This window comes from Kwoniella mangroviensis (genome assembly GCF_000507465.2).
Source record: "Kwoniella mangroviensis CBS 8507 chromosome 1 map unlocalized Ctg01, whole genome shotgun sequence".
Classification (NCBI taxonomy): Eukaryota; Fungi; Basidiomycota; class Tremellomycetes; order Tremellales; family Cryptococcaceae; genus Kwoniella; species Kwoniella mangrovensis.
The window spans coordinates 3,864,303-3,880,664 of record NW_027062533.1 but is presented as its reverse complement, the minus strand read 5'-3'; the positions used below and the strand labels follow the sequence as shown (position 1 = coordinate 3,880,664).

Below are 16,362 nucleotides of genomic sequence, written 5' to 3'. Positions count from 1 at the left end.
ATCGTATTCTACAAGCGACCTCTTTACCATAAGTTTTTAGCCATTGAGCTATCAAATGTTCATCACCCTACTCATGGCGGCCCATCTTTCTTTTTTCTACTGTACAGTAAGGTTCAGTCAAACACGTTTGGTTTTCCCTAATACGACCCGCTCTACTCGCCTTCTCCTTTCTTCCAATTCTTTATGCTGCTCATGTTTGTCCAGCGTAGTTTCTTTATCACCGTCCCTAAGCCTATTGCTATTGTTAACTCCCAGTTCTCCAATCTGGAGCATCTGATTATCCTCGGGTTCGGGGAGATCGTCATCGCCATTTACATTTTCCTGGTGACCGTTCACCGCCAAGCCATTTGCACCAACGACATCTTCATTATCATCCGTATCTTGATCCTCCTCATCAATGACTCTGTTATTTCCATTAGTCGTCTTTCTAGCCGTTTGAACAGACCGTTTGCCCTGCCTCGTACCCCTCAAAGTTGTGTAATTGTTCGTGGATTTTCGAGCTGTCTGAGCGGGGTTTGAAGTAGTCTTCCTTGCGGTTGGTACTAATGCCATCTCGGGCACTTTCCTCGCAGCTCGATTCTTACCGTATTCGATCGACGGTCGAGAAGGTCGAGATTGGCTAGTCTCCTTTGAACGCCTCTTATGACCAGATGTTTCAGGGAGGACTTTGACCGAGGTCACAACAGCAGGTATGACAGTTTTCGGTCGTTTCCTATTTTGTCCTCCGTCTTGCTCTTTATTCTTATCGGGTTTATTCGCTTCGGCCTCATCCTCGATGTCGGTAGATGTCCGTTTTCTGCCTCGGGATGGATAACGATTTGTATTCGGGTGGACATCGGATACCTGTCGATCAGACGTGCCGGCAAGCTGTATAATCTCGACAGCTGTTGAAGTCAAGGGAAGTTCGGTAGCTGGAGGAAAATCATCGTCTATGTGGTTGTCTGACTTATCCCGAGAGGTTCCCGGAAGCTACACTCTATCGTCAGCTGCAGATTACTTGAGCTTACTCAGATAGGTCTACGCACTATCGCAGGTTGAGGGAAATCACCATCCTCTTTGTTCGTGTCCGGAGCATCTAAACTCCCCTGAAGTCCACTCCTGCCATCATCATCGTTGAGCTACGTTGGCGACTGATTAGTTTCTCCACTCACCATAGTTAGACAAAATTGGACTTACGCTAGAAGCTTCCGGAAGATCGCCATCTGGCTCAACAGCTTGAGGTAATTCAGGTTGCGGGAAATCGTCATCATCACCTTTGTCATTCCGAGTATCCAGGGTCATATGATTCCCATCAAATGCATGATCATGATCGATGTCCAGCTATTGTATTTGACAATCAGCATCTTTCCCCAATGTACTAAGATTTGGATTGACTTACGCTTTCAGCTGCAGGAAAATCGTCAATCTCATCCACTGTTTGAGGTTCATCCACTTGTCCGTCAGGTAAAAGCTGTGCTTGTCATCAGCCTTCCGCAGATTAGTACCTCATAGAGACTGTCTTACATTGGCAGGTCCCGGGAAATCATCATCGTTCGTACGTACATGGACATCATTAACATTCGCATCAACGTCAAGCTATTCAAGGCATCAGTCAGATGTAGATATCCTTATGCGATTGCAAATCACTTACTTCGACTGCTGCTGGAAAATCATCATCATCCACATCGATTTCCACATATCGAACAGGTTTTACCGCTCTATGTCCATTCACAGCTCTGCCATTAGGTTGGCCACCTTCCTCCCCGTCGTCTGCATCAATTGCTTCATGTTCATCCTGATCATTCGCATTGTTACCTTGCAATCCCTCGGCTTCATCCTCTGTTCCGATATCTTCATTGTCCTCTTCTTCCTCGTCCTCATCTTCTTCCTGTTCATACCTCTTGTACTCTTCCAATTCCTCCTCGTACTCCTCTCTTTCCCTCGTACCTCTCGCAGCCCATGCTCTAACCCGACCTTCCACTCTTCTACCTTCGTTCTGTCTTCTTTTCACTGTAGTTCGTAATTTATCTTTCATATGTTGCGTATTGTACCATCGCAGTTGTTTACCGAATCTTCCAAACTCTCCATAAAGGTCCCATACCATCCTTAAAGGGTATTCTTCTTGTATAGGTACTTTCTGTACTGTTCTGTATAACAGTAATTCCTCTTCCAAGGTCCACTTTCGCTTCCCCGTCAATCGGCAATAAATCGACGAGGAAGTTGAAGTTTTACCAAACAATGTGGATCTCTTGTTGGAATATCCCTCGACAGGTGATATGCACAACTCATCAGGTTCAAGGGGTGATCCATCTTCGTCATGAAGAAACGGATCGTCCTCGTCCCTTATATACCGTGCACTTGAACCTCGTTGTCGACGTACTCCACCTGGATGTAGAAGATTTATGAAACCATGGAGACCAAGCATATCCTCTTCATGTTCTGTTTTGATGGTAGGTTCTCGAGATCGGGACATCGATCTGAAGGATGAAGATGGCTGGAAGAGAAGTCGTCGATCTTCAAGACTCTCGTCCGGATCCATTGGGGCAAACGAATGAGCATCCTGAGTTCTTCGTGGCCGGGGAGAGATATATGAGCCATGAAAACCTGGTTGGGCGAGTCCAGTCTCTTCGTTTCCTGCCTGATCAGGCTCTGAAATATCCCTATCATTGTCTACGTGATTGACAATCTCGACGTTGCGATTGTAATGAGGACTGCTGGTACCGGTGCTTGTGTGGCCTACAGCGAATTGCGACTCAGTAGGCAGCAAATCGGCAAACTCATCATCTTCGTCATGACCGTCAACGGAAGGTGGACTTGCTTCGCCGTCTGCAAGACCAACAAAGTTGAGCTGAGAGGCTGAGGGTAGGATATCTTCGTTGTTGTCATGATCCAGTATCGCATTCTCTTCGTCTTCAACAGGTTCATCTTCCTCTGACTCCTCGACATATAAAGGCGAGGTGAGGCTAATAGACTGTTCGAAATTGATGGCTTTAGGTGTCTGACGGGAAGAGCGTGAAGGTGATGCAACAGACATTCTTTCCGCTCGCAGGGGAGTTGGAGAGGTGACCAAACGCATCGCGTTAGAAGGAGAGATGGCATGGTAAGCCGGAGTGTCGTGCGTTATAGGAGATACAACATGATCAACAAGTAATCTAGCATCGACGGGCGTTTGGCGGAGACTGCTAGAAGAAGGAGATTCGTGGCCATCGACTGATTGACTTTCCCACGTCACTTGAACAGCATCTTCCTGCCTTTTCGTCCAATCAAATCTTGGTCCATTCTGCCTCTGTCCGCCTGATCCTATCTGACCGTTGTTCGGTATTGCGAAGTCGACATCTTTCACCGCCCAATCACCATCGTCATCTGAATCTTCATCATCTATCGTCTCATGGGAACTGGATCGTAGAAAGACGCCTTCTGCCAAAACAGGGATCTGCGAATCTACCTCATCCATATCTTTGGCATGGGTCTCTGGTGCAGTGTGATCGTGCGAATTGTGATCGTGATCTTCTCTCTCTTGCTGAGCCTTTTCTTCAGCTTCCAACTCCGCGGCAGCGAATTCAAAGATGTCCATATCTATCGGTATGTCATCTCCCATTGCGACTCGATCGGTGTCTTCGGATCCTTCTTCACCTTCTTCCTCGTCAGTGTCCTCAGACCAGTTTGCAATTTCCGTATCATCCCTTTCAGCCTCGGACGAACTACCTTCATTGTATTCCAGAAGAGGTGGTTCATAAACATGAGAATGACCGATGAGAAGCTGTCTTCGCCCTGGAGTGAGCTGCAATACATAATAGAAGGTAAGCTATATGTCGCCGTCTGAAGTCATTGGCAAGAAAGCTTACCAATGCAGTTATCGGACTGGCCAGAATCTCATGCTGGATATGAGCTATTATCTCTTTCCTGAACTCGCTGAAAGGGTATTTTCGACGTAGAACGGCGTGATCTGTTTCTGCGAGCTGATTGAGACGAGAGAGGTATGAGATCAGTCGATCCCCTTGTGCAAGGTGCCCGTAATTGAGCTCACCTCATCAATCCTCTTCTGAGCGATAATTCTCCACCTCTCTTCTGCATCTGCTTTCTCCTCACTGTACTCCTGACTATCGAAATCTTCTGAAATACTCCACTGTCCGAATCTCCCTACGGCAGAAGGTGAGAAGAGCTCTGCTAACAGAGTATTCGGAGAGGTGGGAAGGATAGCACGCAATAAATCAGGATCTTCCACGGAAGGCTGTTGATATAGCAGAGCGATCTACGTCCACACAATGTTAGCTTCGAGGGAAAGACCTGATGGTGACAAATCGTCTACACACCTGAGTAGCGAAATCCAACCACAATCTCAATGCTATGTCACTTGTCCTTTTCTCTGCAGGAACAACGATCAACCAAAACTTCTTCCAAGCTATCAGGAGCAACGCATTCCTCATTCTGACCCCTTTGATAAGCTCTGAATCATGTTTTCCGTCCCCCTTAGTCCTTGTATTCCGTCGAGGTGCATCTTCATCCTCATCATCTATGTCAAGATCCAGCGATGGAAAGGATTGGCAAGCTTCGTCGGGTCTAGACAAGGTCCAAACGAACGTTGCGAGGTTCGACAAATCGATCGCTCTAGTCAAAGCTTGGGCATTGAGGGTATCTCGGATCTGAGAATGGAGCGACCGTAGGATATCAGTGTAAGATGGGAAAGGAGGTGACCATGGAGGAAAGAGGTATGATTGGCGAATTCCTAAAGTAGTCACATCAACGACCACTCGTAAGCCAAGGTTGTGGGAGTACTTGCCATATAGCCCTTCCCAGGCTTTCTTCACCTCATCATTTACTGAACTCCTCCTTCTATTTGCACTTTCCGCTCTCAATGCCGATTTTACAAGGATCACAAGACAATCTCCAGCTACGTCTGCCAATATATTTGCTCTATCGTTGATAGTCATCCCCAAAGCATTTTCCCCGGTCAAAGATCTCCGCAAGACCACTTTGCCTTTACCTTTCCCATTGGTCATTGATTTCGTGGGCGTTTGGATAGGGGATGTCAGTCGTAATGATAAATGAGATTCAGCAGAGGTCTTCCTGCGATGTCTCGTTGAGTTTCTGATCGAAGAGGGCACATCAACTGGTTGAAATGATACTGATCTCCCTCTACGTGTCGACTTGGAGAGATTCTTTGAGCCGGGATTGGCAGTGGGAGAATCAAGATGACCTTCATCATCAACGGTAATGTTCCAAGATGTCCTGCCTGAAGGGTTGTAAGGTAGTCGGGAGGGGCCACTTGCAGATGTAGAGAAAGGCCGAACTGAGATCTTGTCAGGAGGCATCCTGGTGATCGAAGATATACATCCAGGCGTGCTCAAGGTCTTTTGATCTTTGGGAAAGAATTGAGAATGAGATGCGAGAAGCGATTTCAATGACTCCCACTGTTCGTTGAATCCTAATTCTAATCTTTGAGGTTGTTGTTTACAGAATACGCTATACATGGAAAAGTGATGACGTGGGCAGATGAGGCGAGCTGCACGACACGATACAGCCACGTGTTGCAACACGCAGCAGGAAATTCAGGTAAGTTATAGCATCGAGACGTGTCGCATACGTTCAAAAAAAGAGTAAGCTGGGGTCTATCTATCTCTTATCGTCTTCCCGTCTCGCTTCTCTTTTCAAGAAGCAAATAGTAACGAACAATAATGGCTGAAGAGAAAACCACTGCCAACGGCAGTGCTGGTGCAGCTCAAGGGTTCAGAACGTAAGCTTCCGCTCCCTCATTTGGTGAAGTTCAGACTGGTTTCGCTTACATGCTAGTATAGTGCAAACTATCCAGCTATAGCCAATCCCCCCTTCCCAGCGGAAGGTTCAGCGGCATTCTCAAATTATCAACTTGCCTTCTGTCTCTTCTTCGGTCCATGGCTAGTCCAAAAATTACTCCCGTTCAAGACTGGGTGGTATTTCTATTTCTTCCTTTTCATCCTGTTGGGTGTGCCCATCGCAATTGGTTATTGGACTTTCAAGTCCAAATACGGTGCTAGACTCAATGAGAAAGCTGTATTCCCCGGTAAACCCCTCAACACCTATATCACCTTGAAAGATGACAAGTTGAAGAAATACAATTCAACCAACAACAAAATCCCAATGCAAGTTTTCCACGATGCTTATTTTGCCGGAAAGGCCGATTTCAACGGTGATGTACTGGAAGTAATGGAATGGAGACATGATTGGGCTTCTTTCGAGTTCACTCCGGAGGTGTGTCCAGTTGTTCCGACTGTCCACATCATCTATATTCAATATGGAATTGAGCTGATGATCATCAACGTCCGAACGATTGTAGTTATTCAAATACGTTTTGTTCAACCTCATCCCAGATGTGATCATCCATTCCCAATCCCAAGATGAAGAACAAGTTCGAGATCATTACGACCGAGGAGACGATTTCTACTCCTGGTTCCTTGGACCTCGAATGATCTACACATCAGGTGTCATCTCGGATATCAACAGGATGGAAACCCTGGAGGAATTACAAGATAACAAGTTGAAGATGGTTTGTGAGAAATTGGATTTGAAACCTACCGATAAAATGTTGGATATCGGTTGTGGTTGGGGTACTTTGGCTACGTTCGCTGGAAAGAATTACGGATGTGATGTTACAGGTGGTAAGTCGGAATACTTCCTACACATGTAATTTTAGAAAGGGTTAGAAAGAACCTTCGCTTATAATCATCATCACGATTCAGTTACCTTGGCCAAAAATCAAACTCAATTTGGTAATCAACGACTCAGAGAGAACGGTGTACCCGAGAACCAAGGTCGAATCTTATGTATGGACTACAGGGATATTCCCCACTCAAAAGGTTATTTCAACAAGATCTCATGTTTGGAAATGGCCGAGCACGTTGGTATCAAAAGATACGGTACTTTCCTTAAAGAAGTTTACGACTTATTGGACGACGATGGATTGTTGGTTTTCCAAGTGGCTGGTATTAGAACTTGTTGGCAATTTGAGGATCTCAACTGGGGTTTGTTGTGAGTAAGATAAAACCGCTATCCGATATGCTTCCACACCATCCACCGTATAAGTAATACCAGCTGATTTGGTCTTGTGATCTTTATAGCATGAACAAATACGTTTTCCCCGGAGCCGATGCCTCTCTGCCTTTAGGATGGGTTATCAAACAACTTGAATCTGCCAATTTCGAAATCAAGACTGTCGACGTATTGGGTGTTCATTACTCTGCTACTATCCACAGATGGTATTTGAACTGGGTCAGCAACAAGGATAAAGTCATTGCTAAATATGGTGAAAGATGGTACAGGATTTGGGTTTACTTCTTGGCTTATTCAGTAATGTAAGCTGTTTGGATGTTTGAGCGTAGACAAAGAAGACGACAGCTGACAATATGCGATTTCTCGATGTTTATAGCTCGTCTAGGTGAATACATATCTTTCGGATGTTTGACAAGCAAGACATTTTTTTGACTGATCATCCGTTTTCCCCGTGTTTATAGACAAGGTTCAGCCTCGGTATTCCAAATCACCGCTCACAAGAACCTTAACGCTTTCCACAGAGTGAGTATATTCATCCATTCATATAGGGAGATATGATGTATAGCTTGATTACTGATTCGCATCACTCTAGGTCGAGGGTGTCACATCACATGGAAATGTCTTGTATCATACTGCCAAGAAAGCCGAACCTGTCATTTCTCATCAAGATATGTGGGCCGATCAAACTCTCCATTAAGCGATCACTTCACTTCAGAAGTGTCGCTTGTTTGGGTTGGGTAGGCGGGTGTAAATGTGCTTGGGGGGAGGAGATAGAGGATGTGATACGGGATATGCGATAATATAGACACATGAAGGATATTTCGCATATCCTACTCTGAATATGCATGAACAAATCATAGATATAGAACGAAAAGTACGATAGAAAAAAGGAAACGAAATGAAAGCAACGGAAAAGTAATTAGTCAAATGGAGAACAGTCAATTCAAAAATGCAATTATATATATATATATATATACAGCGTGGGATTCATGTTCAGCTGTGAATTAGTAGAATATGATTGCAAATTGCTCAAGAGGCCTGCATAGTGCTTGGAGAGATAAGTTGTTCCCACTTGATTCTACAATTACGAGAAATTATATGTTCAATCTCATGTGTGACGATTGCGAGCAACTGAGCATCAACATGTCAATCAACCAATTCACCATATGGCTACCCATTTTGATGTGTAATATCGTCCATATCCTCATCGGTACTGATTCACAAAGTCAAAACGGCCACTTCCAACCCAGTCCTGTTTTCCAACTGATCCCTAGGTTTACCTATGAAATCTTCCGTCTCAGCCGTGATTTCCCTCCAATTGGCATTCAAGACCATTTCTATATCCCTCATATTCCTAGCCAAAGGCTTAGCCATCACCTCTTCTTCCTCTTCCTCTTCGTTGGTATGAAGATGATTGCGGTCATGGTTGAGTAAGTGTTCATGATGTTCAACACCATCTTTATGAGCTTCCTCAGGTGATTTCACTTTCCTCTTTCTCAATCCTTCCTTATCGTGCGCATGTTTACCATCATACGAACACCAAGAGTGGGCGGAACCTTTTTCAGTAGGACGAGGTTGACGTTCGGGTATACCTAGGATATCAGGTGCGCTCATATCTAACGATGGGAGGAAAGGCTGATTCAAGTGTGAGAGAACTACATGAGAGGCCGGGATGTGCGTAGGGAACTGTCCAAAACGAATCAAGGTAAGTCAAGCCGAAATCATCATGTAGGTAGTAAAAGTAGATGAAGAGACTTGGACTTACCGCAGTCACCTGAGCGATCTGATGAGCGATCCTCAGAACATACTTATCCAAATCCAAATCACTCTGATCATACGCAAAGGGCATCTCGATCTGCATCCCTATCTCCAAGAAACCTAAATAAATCGTAGCTGTCAGAGCCACCGCTGGGATAGTCACCCATCCGATATAATTGTATACCTGAAATGGGAGGAAGAACAAGTATATGTATACCGTCAATCTGAGATGAAAAGTATATGCGCTGGGTATTTTCTCTGTGGCTAGTTTTTCAAGGTCCGATATGGCTTTCTGCAATTCCATTAATGTCGTTAGTGTCGGTGAGATTAGGGAGGAATGCAATAATCCTCGGGTTATCAGGTCGGTGATGTATGCTTGGAGATACATCCTATGAACATGGATCCACCATCGTCAGTAACGTTCTTCCAATATAACTCGTTATTCGTGAACTCGACTCTTTGGTACAGTGACACTTACAAGATCTCCTGAGGTATTTCCATCGTACTACCGATTTTCCTCTTTCTCTTCCCTCCTTTTGCCCTCTCATTATCTTCTCCAATCTTATGCCATCTGAACCAATCGTAAACTATCTTGAAAATTCTAAGGGGAGGGAAGAAATCCCACATCTTGGGTGTAGGCGGATGTCTAGGTGGCATCAATTCAATAGTTGTCAAAGTGATATTCTCTCCTTCTGAACCTAATCCACCTCCCAAACCTGGTTTACCCGATCTAACAGTTTGCAAAGACGATCTCTGTCGGCTCAAAGCGAATACATCGGGATTATCAACCTGAACGAACGACTTGGCACTTTGGATAGCTAAATTCTTAAATGCTTTGGGATCGGTAGTCGAGCCAGTATACGTTCCATTAGATAAACCTTTTTCGGGATCGAGGAATGGATCAGGGATGTTATCACGTTGATTAAGCGCATCAGTCCTAAATGCCACAGAGGTAGTTAAGGGAACAGCAATGGAATTGGTGAATTTTCCAGCTTTCTCACGAGGTAAGCCGTTCTGCCATAGCGCAAGGATATGTGATCGGTTGATTGGTGGGTAGGCCGATGGGTTGTATTTAGGTAAAAAAGCGATCAGGTGGTAGAGATCAGAATAGAATGGTCCCGTTTCACCTCGGAGAGCATGTTTCATCGATACAGCGAATGCTTGAACCTGACAAGTAAGTACAATATTGGACAAGCAGCTGTATCAGCTGGTTGACCTTTATGTGTGTGCCGAAAGAGTGACACACGATATAGACCTTTACAAACTCACCAAACCGATATAAGTCTTCTTCTCAATCAATCCCTGCATATTCAGCCTAGCTTTTTCCTCTTCCTTCTTCCTCTTCTCAATCTCTTCTTGGTTCTCAGCTGCATCCGATGAGGACGACGAAGAATGAGTAGAAGACGGTGCCGTACTATATCCATCTAACGTTTCTCTTGATAATTCCTTCTTCACTTGCTCCTTCTCCTTTTCTTTGTCTTTATCATCTTTCTTCTTATCGTCATCTTTGGGTGGTGGAGGTGCGTTGGGTACCTGCATCCAGAATATCATTGCTAATTGCCTAGAATTAGAGGTCAAGTTGGACCAAACGTTACGTCCTGTTTAACAAATGCTTTGTGTCAGCTTGATCAGATCTCAGAACCATGACTTTTAAAAAGCTCACCATCCCACCATCTTCCGTAGGAGCTGTTTGTCTTGAACGAGACGATCAAAGAGCTAAACCAACATGTAAGTTATCTATATCGACAAAACAAAACAGGTGGACTTACACGATAGTACCGAGCACGGTGAGCATCACTGAATTGATACCCAGACTAGTACTGGTGAATCTACTGACGCAGCATACCACTGTACGTTACCATGATGATCAGCTTGTGCCTCCCATCTTCGCTGTAAATGATGTATGGTAAGCTCACTCGTGGCTATACCAGAGAAGAAAAGCACCATAGGCCAGATATCACTAACCGACCATGATACGTTAGTTCCACAGAGTTCTAGCTATTGGGGTATAGCCCACTCACTCTAATACGGTCGAAGCGAACTTGTACGCCGTCCAAGCGAAGGCATGTTTGAGGGACGGCATGGTGTTGGTGTTGATTCCGGCTTTTTTTATCGGTCTTTGATGATTTGTCAAGATCAGGACCAAAATCAAGAAGGGATGTCTGCAATTATGGTGAATCTCGACGAGTAGACAGAAAAAGAATGTAAGAAGTAGAGAAAGAAGACGAGAACTCCTTGTGGGATCAGTATGTGATATAAGTGAGCAAGGGAAAAGAAGAGGATGAAAGGATTTGCTGTTTTATATAGGCAGTCATCTTCATTGCGGAGGTTGAATTCGCATTGTCCTCGTGTGAGCAGTCGTTGGTCCAAGAAACGCCTCCTGACCGTGTTTTTGATGGTGTCGGGATGATCATGGTTACCATACTCATCGAACTGAGAGACACGCACTTTTGCATAGTTTGTGAAACGCAAATCAAGGATCATGACACACTTTTTGACCCGCACTTTCCTACATCATTCGTCGCACAGCAGAGTCTCGAACGTAGGGACACATTTGATCAAATGTATCCGCACAGATCAGATAGAGGGGTGGTGTGAGTGTCACGCTGTGTATATCTGTGAATTAACAATAATCATAAGAGTGACGAGTGAAGAGATACCCTCCTTTGAAACCCATTCCCATTGATTCAAATCCACCTTCAACCTTGACTCGATCGTAATTTGATTCCGTCTCATATCTGTATTTCAAGGCACCCACTTTCATTCACTCTGACTTCCAGACGGAAAACATGATCTTGGAATCGCTCGTCTCGGTGGATCAAACTGTACAAGAACCGTCGAAGGACTGCACAACCATAACCATAAACATATCAATCCGAATTCAACGGAAATATTTAGCCGATATGGAGACCTACACCTTACCTTCCTTCCCATCGGGATATTCGACAATCCACCTATGTTACTTCCAAAACGTCAGAAACTCACCCGAGATCAAACAACGATTGGTCGTAGCAGCCACTACGAAAGGTGAGCAAGGTGAGAAACTAAGGAGTGAAGTGGATTTCGGTTTCTTGGAGGGTGATGTGGTGAGTATCAGACATGACTTGTTCTACTCGATCAACGAATTCATCTCAACTACAATGTGAGATTACAGGAATCCTGCTGATATTTGTTTGATAGTTGGTATCAAAAGATCATCTCTTGACTTCCATCCTCACTACCCTCTTATATTCCTTCCCTTCGACTTCAGCCTCATCCTCCAACGCAATACCATCCATAGAACCTCTATCAATCTCACACGCAAACACACCTAACAAACCAAAAACACGTACTCATAATTTACATTCCGAAATATTATTGACTCTATCTCCAAATAATAATATAACCGATTCGATACGACGTCATGGGATATCCGACAGCACGACAAACCTCGTCGTGGTGAAATTTACGAATGCTCAGCAGAGCCAGGAGAGTGTATATGAGAGTCTAAAGAGGGTTGTAGATGGGGAGCTGGTAGGGTTGGATGGTATTGAGGAAAATACAGATTGGACGAGGGTCGATAAGGTGGGTTTCCGAAAGGACATTTACCATTGCACACTCTTGAGGATCATACATCATATGATAAAGAGTAATACTGACTGACATAATCCGTTGTTGATTGATTAGATATACAAATTATCAGAATTGAATGCTCTCAAATCATCGCACACTCCAGAAGATATATTCAACAAGAAGAAATCAGCTGTGATCAGTGCAGTGGGTATCAAGAATGTCATATAGACTTGGAGTAAAATTATAGACAAAGAGGGAAACATCCGAAATGGAATGTTCAGTCATAAATCAGTGACAGGTGATCGCAAAAGACATGATCAACCATCATCTTAGACCCATTTGTTTAGTGTACAGTCACCAAGACTCAAGAACAATGGTAAGATAGATTTTCAGTACCGTCTCAAGCTTCAATATGACCATATCAATATCTCACCTCGGTTCTGGACATAAATACCCTGCATTTCCCGTATACCGTAAGCTATATACATCTCGTTGCATACATGCATCATCACTACATTACGCAGCAATACTTAACAATCCCATCCTTTTCCCGGGTTTAGCAGCCACCACTGGACTTCTGAACTCGGTTCCAGTTCCAGTGCTGGTGGTGATAGTAGGTGCCCCGAACCGTAACAACGCAGCGTTCCTGCGGGTATCATGTGAATGTCCTTTGTCACTTGCTGGTGGTGGTGGGGGAGGTAGATGGGAGAGGAGAGGATACAAGAGAAGTTGCGATTTTCTTAGAGAATGATCTATGATTTGTTGAAGTTCACCAAGAGTGAACGAAGGAGAAGTCTATGAATACAATATATATTAGTTTACCTATCCTTGAGTAACAGCAGTAAGAACGGAACTTACCTCTTTCAATATCCTTATGATCAATTGATCTTCACCCACTTTCTCTCCACTTATATTGATTAAGAACCCTATATCCACCAATAACTGTATCCTACCCTCCATAGATATCTCTTGGGTCTTCCATCCTTCCAATTTTTTCGCACTGTCTACAAACCCTTTAACTAATTCTTCTACAACTGTCAAACTCGAGTTGAGCGAAGGTGGTATACCGAGTGAAGTAGTGGCCTTGACCAATGATTGAAGAGATACCATGATGGGATGAGAAGGCGATGAAGGTAAATCCCCTAAGTGCAGATCCTCCGTTAATCTCACCCTCAAACAGTTGCAATTAGGTATGCACTCACCTTGCCAAGAAGACTTGATCTCCTGAGATCCTCGATAGGGGTCGAAGAGCGGAGCAAGCGAGACGAGTGCTTCTTGGACCGATCGTTCTTTCCATTTTGTCGTAGATTTCTCGAAAACAGCCAACAAAGACTTTTCAACGTTGTCTGTGCAAGATCAACGAGATCAGTCATCCCGCGCAATATATACTATGTAACCTAAACCTAAAAACATAGCTCACCTCGATTAATTTTTCCATATCCAGCTATATCATCCAAAAACCCACTTTCCTTCCCATTACCAAGGTACAGCGCGACCCTCCCAATGAAGATTTGAGCTTCGATCCCAATCCTGCCATCTCCTCTTGCCGATCCCATACTTTCCAATACCGTATCCAATACTTTGATCAAACCATCCAGAGTGTCATTTATCTGTTCTGAGTAAATATCATATAACGACTCAGGCAGATCAGACATATCCTCTTTGATATTCTGAGCCGTCTCCTCCAAGGTGTTCAAGACGCTATCCAGGACGGGTGTCCTGTATGAAGATCGCTTGCGGAGAGTAGAGCGGAAATTGGTGAATGCCATATTATGCGATGTGGCTGAGAATGCTGCACTGGCTGTAGGGCCTGTGGGGAACGAGATATCTGAGAAAAGGATCGATTCAGGTGATACTTCTGAAGATACAAAGTCCATATAAGCTTGAATGTCCATAAGCGTTATCTATTTGGAATTTGCTTTACCTATTTTTTCAGAACCATTCCTCACTTTCTCTCCAGCTTCTCGTATTTCTTTCTCTGCATTATCCACTAACAAACCCAATTTTTCACTCCAGACCTCTTTCACTCTCTTACCCCATTCATCCTCAAGTGCTAATCCGATAGCTTCCTCGAATTCTCCTTTCTGCAATAAACTATTCAGAGAATTCCTTACTGCCCAAATATCCTTGACGTTCTTTAAATCTTTCAACCAATCAGGTATAGACCCCTTCAACAAGTTGATCGATCCTTGCTGCCATGTGTTCAGGATATCAGAAAGGGTGGGTGATGTCGAAGGTGTGATAAATGGTGTGAAACCTATGATGTTATTTGGCAAGTACCTTAGGAGTATCTGACTGGATGGTAAATTCTGGATGATCTCCGAGGAAGTTATAGGCGGTCTATTCGGTACTCCATTCGAAGAAGGAGGAGTGTTGAGCGAAGGCGTGTATTTTAGAGGTAGGGAGATACTAGCTAATCTCGAGGCTCGTCGTTGATGTGAATTCTGTCTGGATCTGACCGGCGGTGGACCAGATGTCGTTATAGAATTCGTGCTCGCAGTGATATCTCCCACTTGGATCAATTTCATCATCTCCTCGATGAGACTTTCATTCTGCCCTAGTGATATATTCTTTTCGAACACCGTCTTGACAGATGATACAGTCTCCAGCATCAAGGTTACTGAATCAGTTATGATACTTGATATCGTCGAACGTTCTTGTATGATTGATCGGGTGATAGCGGCAGCTTGTATCCTTGAATTAGACCTTTTACGATTTCCTTTCTCTTTCTCTGGCGATTTTGCAGAATTCGCGTTCACCTCGACATGTTGTAAGGTATCTCTGAGGGCTTTGGTGCGCTGAGAAAGTAACAAGTCTAGGGCGTCTGAGACAGGGAGGTTGTCCAATAAGATGATAGCTAGGATAGTTTCGGACAAGGATTTTGAGTCGAGTTTCTCTCTGGTCCGTAGAGACGCTGTGGCCCTCTGGACAATTTGTGTTCGGAAGGGAAGGAGGGTTTCCCATTGTTTTTGTAGAAGGGGGAGGTATGCCTGTAAGATGGCAACCATTCTCAGCTGCAATTCTTGGTTACAACTGAAGAGTTCAGCTCACCCCGTTCTGTTCTTCTGGCATAGTGTTCAAGCTCTCTTTGACTACCCTAGTAATTAACCATAAGAAGGCAGCATTTAGATAATTATGATGAGCCAGATACGAGTAGAGAGCTAATCACAGTTGTGGTCAGCTGACTTCTGTGTACGATCCACACTAGTTTGACAGCTCACCCTCCGGAGCATCCAACAGCAATTTCATATGAGCAGCAGTAGGCAGCATATTAATCAAATCATCTTCCTCGGTTGAATTGGCATTCCCATCTTCCGAATTATCACCGTCCAGAGTGATGTTTACATCTGGATTACTACATGATCTGGTTACTTCTCTTAACGAATCTGAGAGTCTGAGCGAAGATGCGTGGAGGGATTCTATTTGCGTTGCCGAAGTGAGGAGATCACGATATCGCGTACTACGGAGCAAGATTTCCCATGTCAGCTCGTCCACCTGGGCTGATAGAACAGTATTCATCTCCACTGACCCTACCATCAACCTCAGCTCTGATTGCTTATTCAACGCATCACTCCTCATTTTACTTTCCACCCTTCTCACCTCGTTCACAGGTAACCTCCTAAACACCTCGTCAGGCTCCATGTTCGCCCAATCATCTTTCGAAGTAGGTGTCAAAGTCCCACTTCCCTGCCCATCGGCATTGATACGTTTCCTCCTTCCGACTCCCAAGATGGTGGGAGTGGATGTGTCTGCAGCAGAAGGAGCGATGGAGGGCTGACGGAAAGTGCTGGGAATGGAGGGTGGAGGGACATAGGAAGGTGTCCGGATTGAACGTCTGGAGGAAGATGCGTCGGGGGTATTGTAGGTGGGCAAGGTCGGGTAAGGGGATGGTCCGGGGGTGGAACGGACTGACATGGTGGTGGAGTCGAGCTGCAGACACAGCACTGCACAGCTGGTGCTATATAATATGGATTCACAGCAGTCTCAAAATGAGTGTCACTCTGTTGACTTGATGGTTATCATCTTGGATGATGGATATATGTTGTT

The 16,362-nt window shown here is 44.5% G+C and overlaps 5 protein-coding genes across 5 annotated transcripts; 2 read left to right on the top strand and 3 right to left on the bottom strand.

Moving 5' to 3' along the window:
- Window positions 1-117: 117 nt before the first annotated feature.
- I203_101435 (uncharacterized protein) lies at window positions 118-5,450 on the bottom strand (the record flags this gene model as incomplete). Its single annotated transcript, XM_065516882.1, has 10 exons — window positions 118-969; window positions 1,026-1,118; window positions 1,177-1,320; window positions 1,379-1,450; window positions 1,504-1,575; window positions 1,631-3,760; window positions 3,825-3,938; window positions 4,007-4,231; window positions 4,293-4,705; window positions 4,760-5,450. 10 exons carry the CDS (start codon window positions 5,448-5,450, stop codon window positions 118-120), a joined length of 4,806 nt encoding a protein of 1,601 aa, XP_065373700.1.
- A 204-nt stretch (window positions 5,451-5,654) lies between these two features.
- On the top strand, window positions 5,655-7,702 carry I203_101434 (uncharacterized protein; the record flags this gene model as incomplete). The annotated part of the gene is made up of 7 exons (XM_019148763.1): window positions 5,655-5,713; window positions 5,775-6,207; window positions 6,293-6,614; window positions 6,696-6,984; window positions 7,074-7,307; window positions 7,467-7,527; window positions 7,598-7,702. The coding sequence occupies 7 exons, from the start codon at window positions 5,655-5,657 to the stop codon at window positions 7,700-7,702; spliced, it is 1,503 nt and encodes a 500-aa protein (XP_019001782.1).
- A 521-nt stretch (window positions 7,703-8,223) lies between these two features.
- On the bottom strand, window positions 8,224-10,846 carry I203_101433 (uncharacterized protein; the record flags this gene model as incomplete). The annotated part of the gene is made up of 8 exons (XM_019148762.1): window positions 8,224-8,691; window positions 8,771-9,152; window positions 9,242-9,930; window positions 10,033-10,361; window positions 10,427-10,479; window positions 10,533-10,611; window positions 10,680-10,723; window positions 10,785-10,846. The coding sequence occupies 8 exons, from the start codon at window positions 10,844-10,846 to the stop codon at window positions 8,224-8,226; spliced, it is 2,106 nt and encodes a 701-aa protein (XP_019001781.1).
- Window positions 10,847-11,666: 820 nt separating this feature from the next.
- I203_101432 (uncharacterized protein) lies at window positions 11,667-12,543 on the top strand (the record flags this gene model as incomplete). Its single annotated transcript, XM_019148761.1, has 3 exons — window positions 11,667-11,849; window positions 11,944-12,327; window positions 12,430-12,543. The coding sequence occupies 3 exons, from the start codon at window positions 11,667-11,669 to the stop codon at window positions 12,541-12,543; spliced, it is 681 nt and encodes a 226-aa protein (XP_019001780.1).
- Window positions 12,544-12,831: 288 nt separating this feature from the next.
- I203_101431 (uncharacterized protein) lies at window positions 12,832-16,230 on the bottom strand (the record flags this gene model as incomplete). Its single annotated transcript, XM_065516881.1, has 8 exons — window positions 12,832-13,110; window positions 13,174-13,457; window positions 13,518-13,661; window positions 13,736-14,173; window positions 14,240-15,305; window positions 15,367-15,476; window positions 15,537-15,775; window positions 15,845-16,230. The coding sequence occupies 8 exons, from the start codon at window positions 16,228-16,230 to the stop codon at window positions 12,832-12,834; spliced, it is 2,946 nt and encodes a 981-aa protein (XP_065373699.1).
- Between the last annotated feature and the right edge of the window lie 132 nt (window positions 16,231-16,362).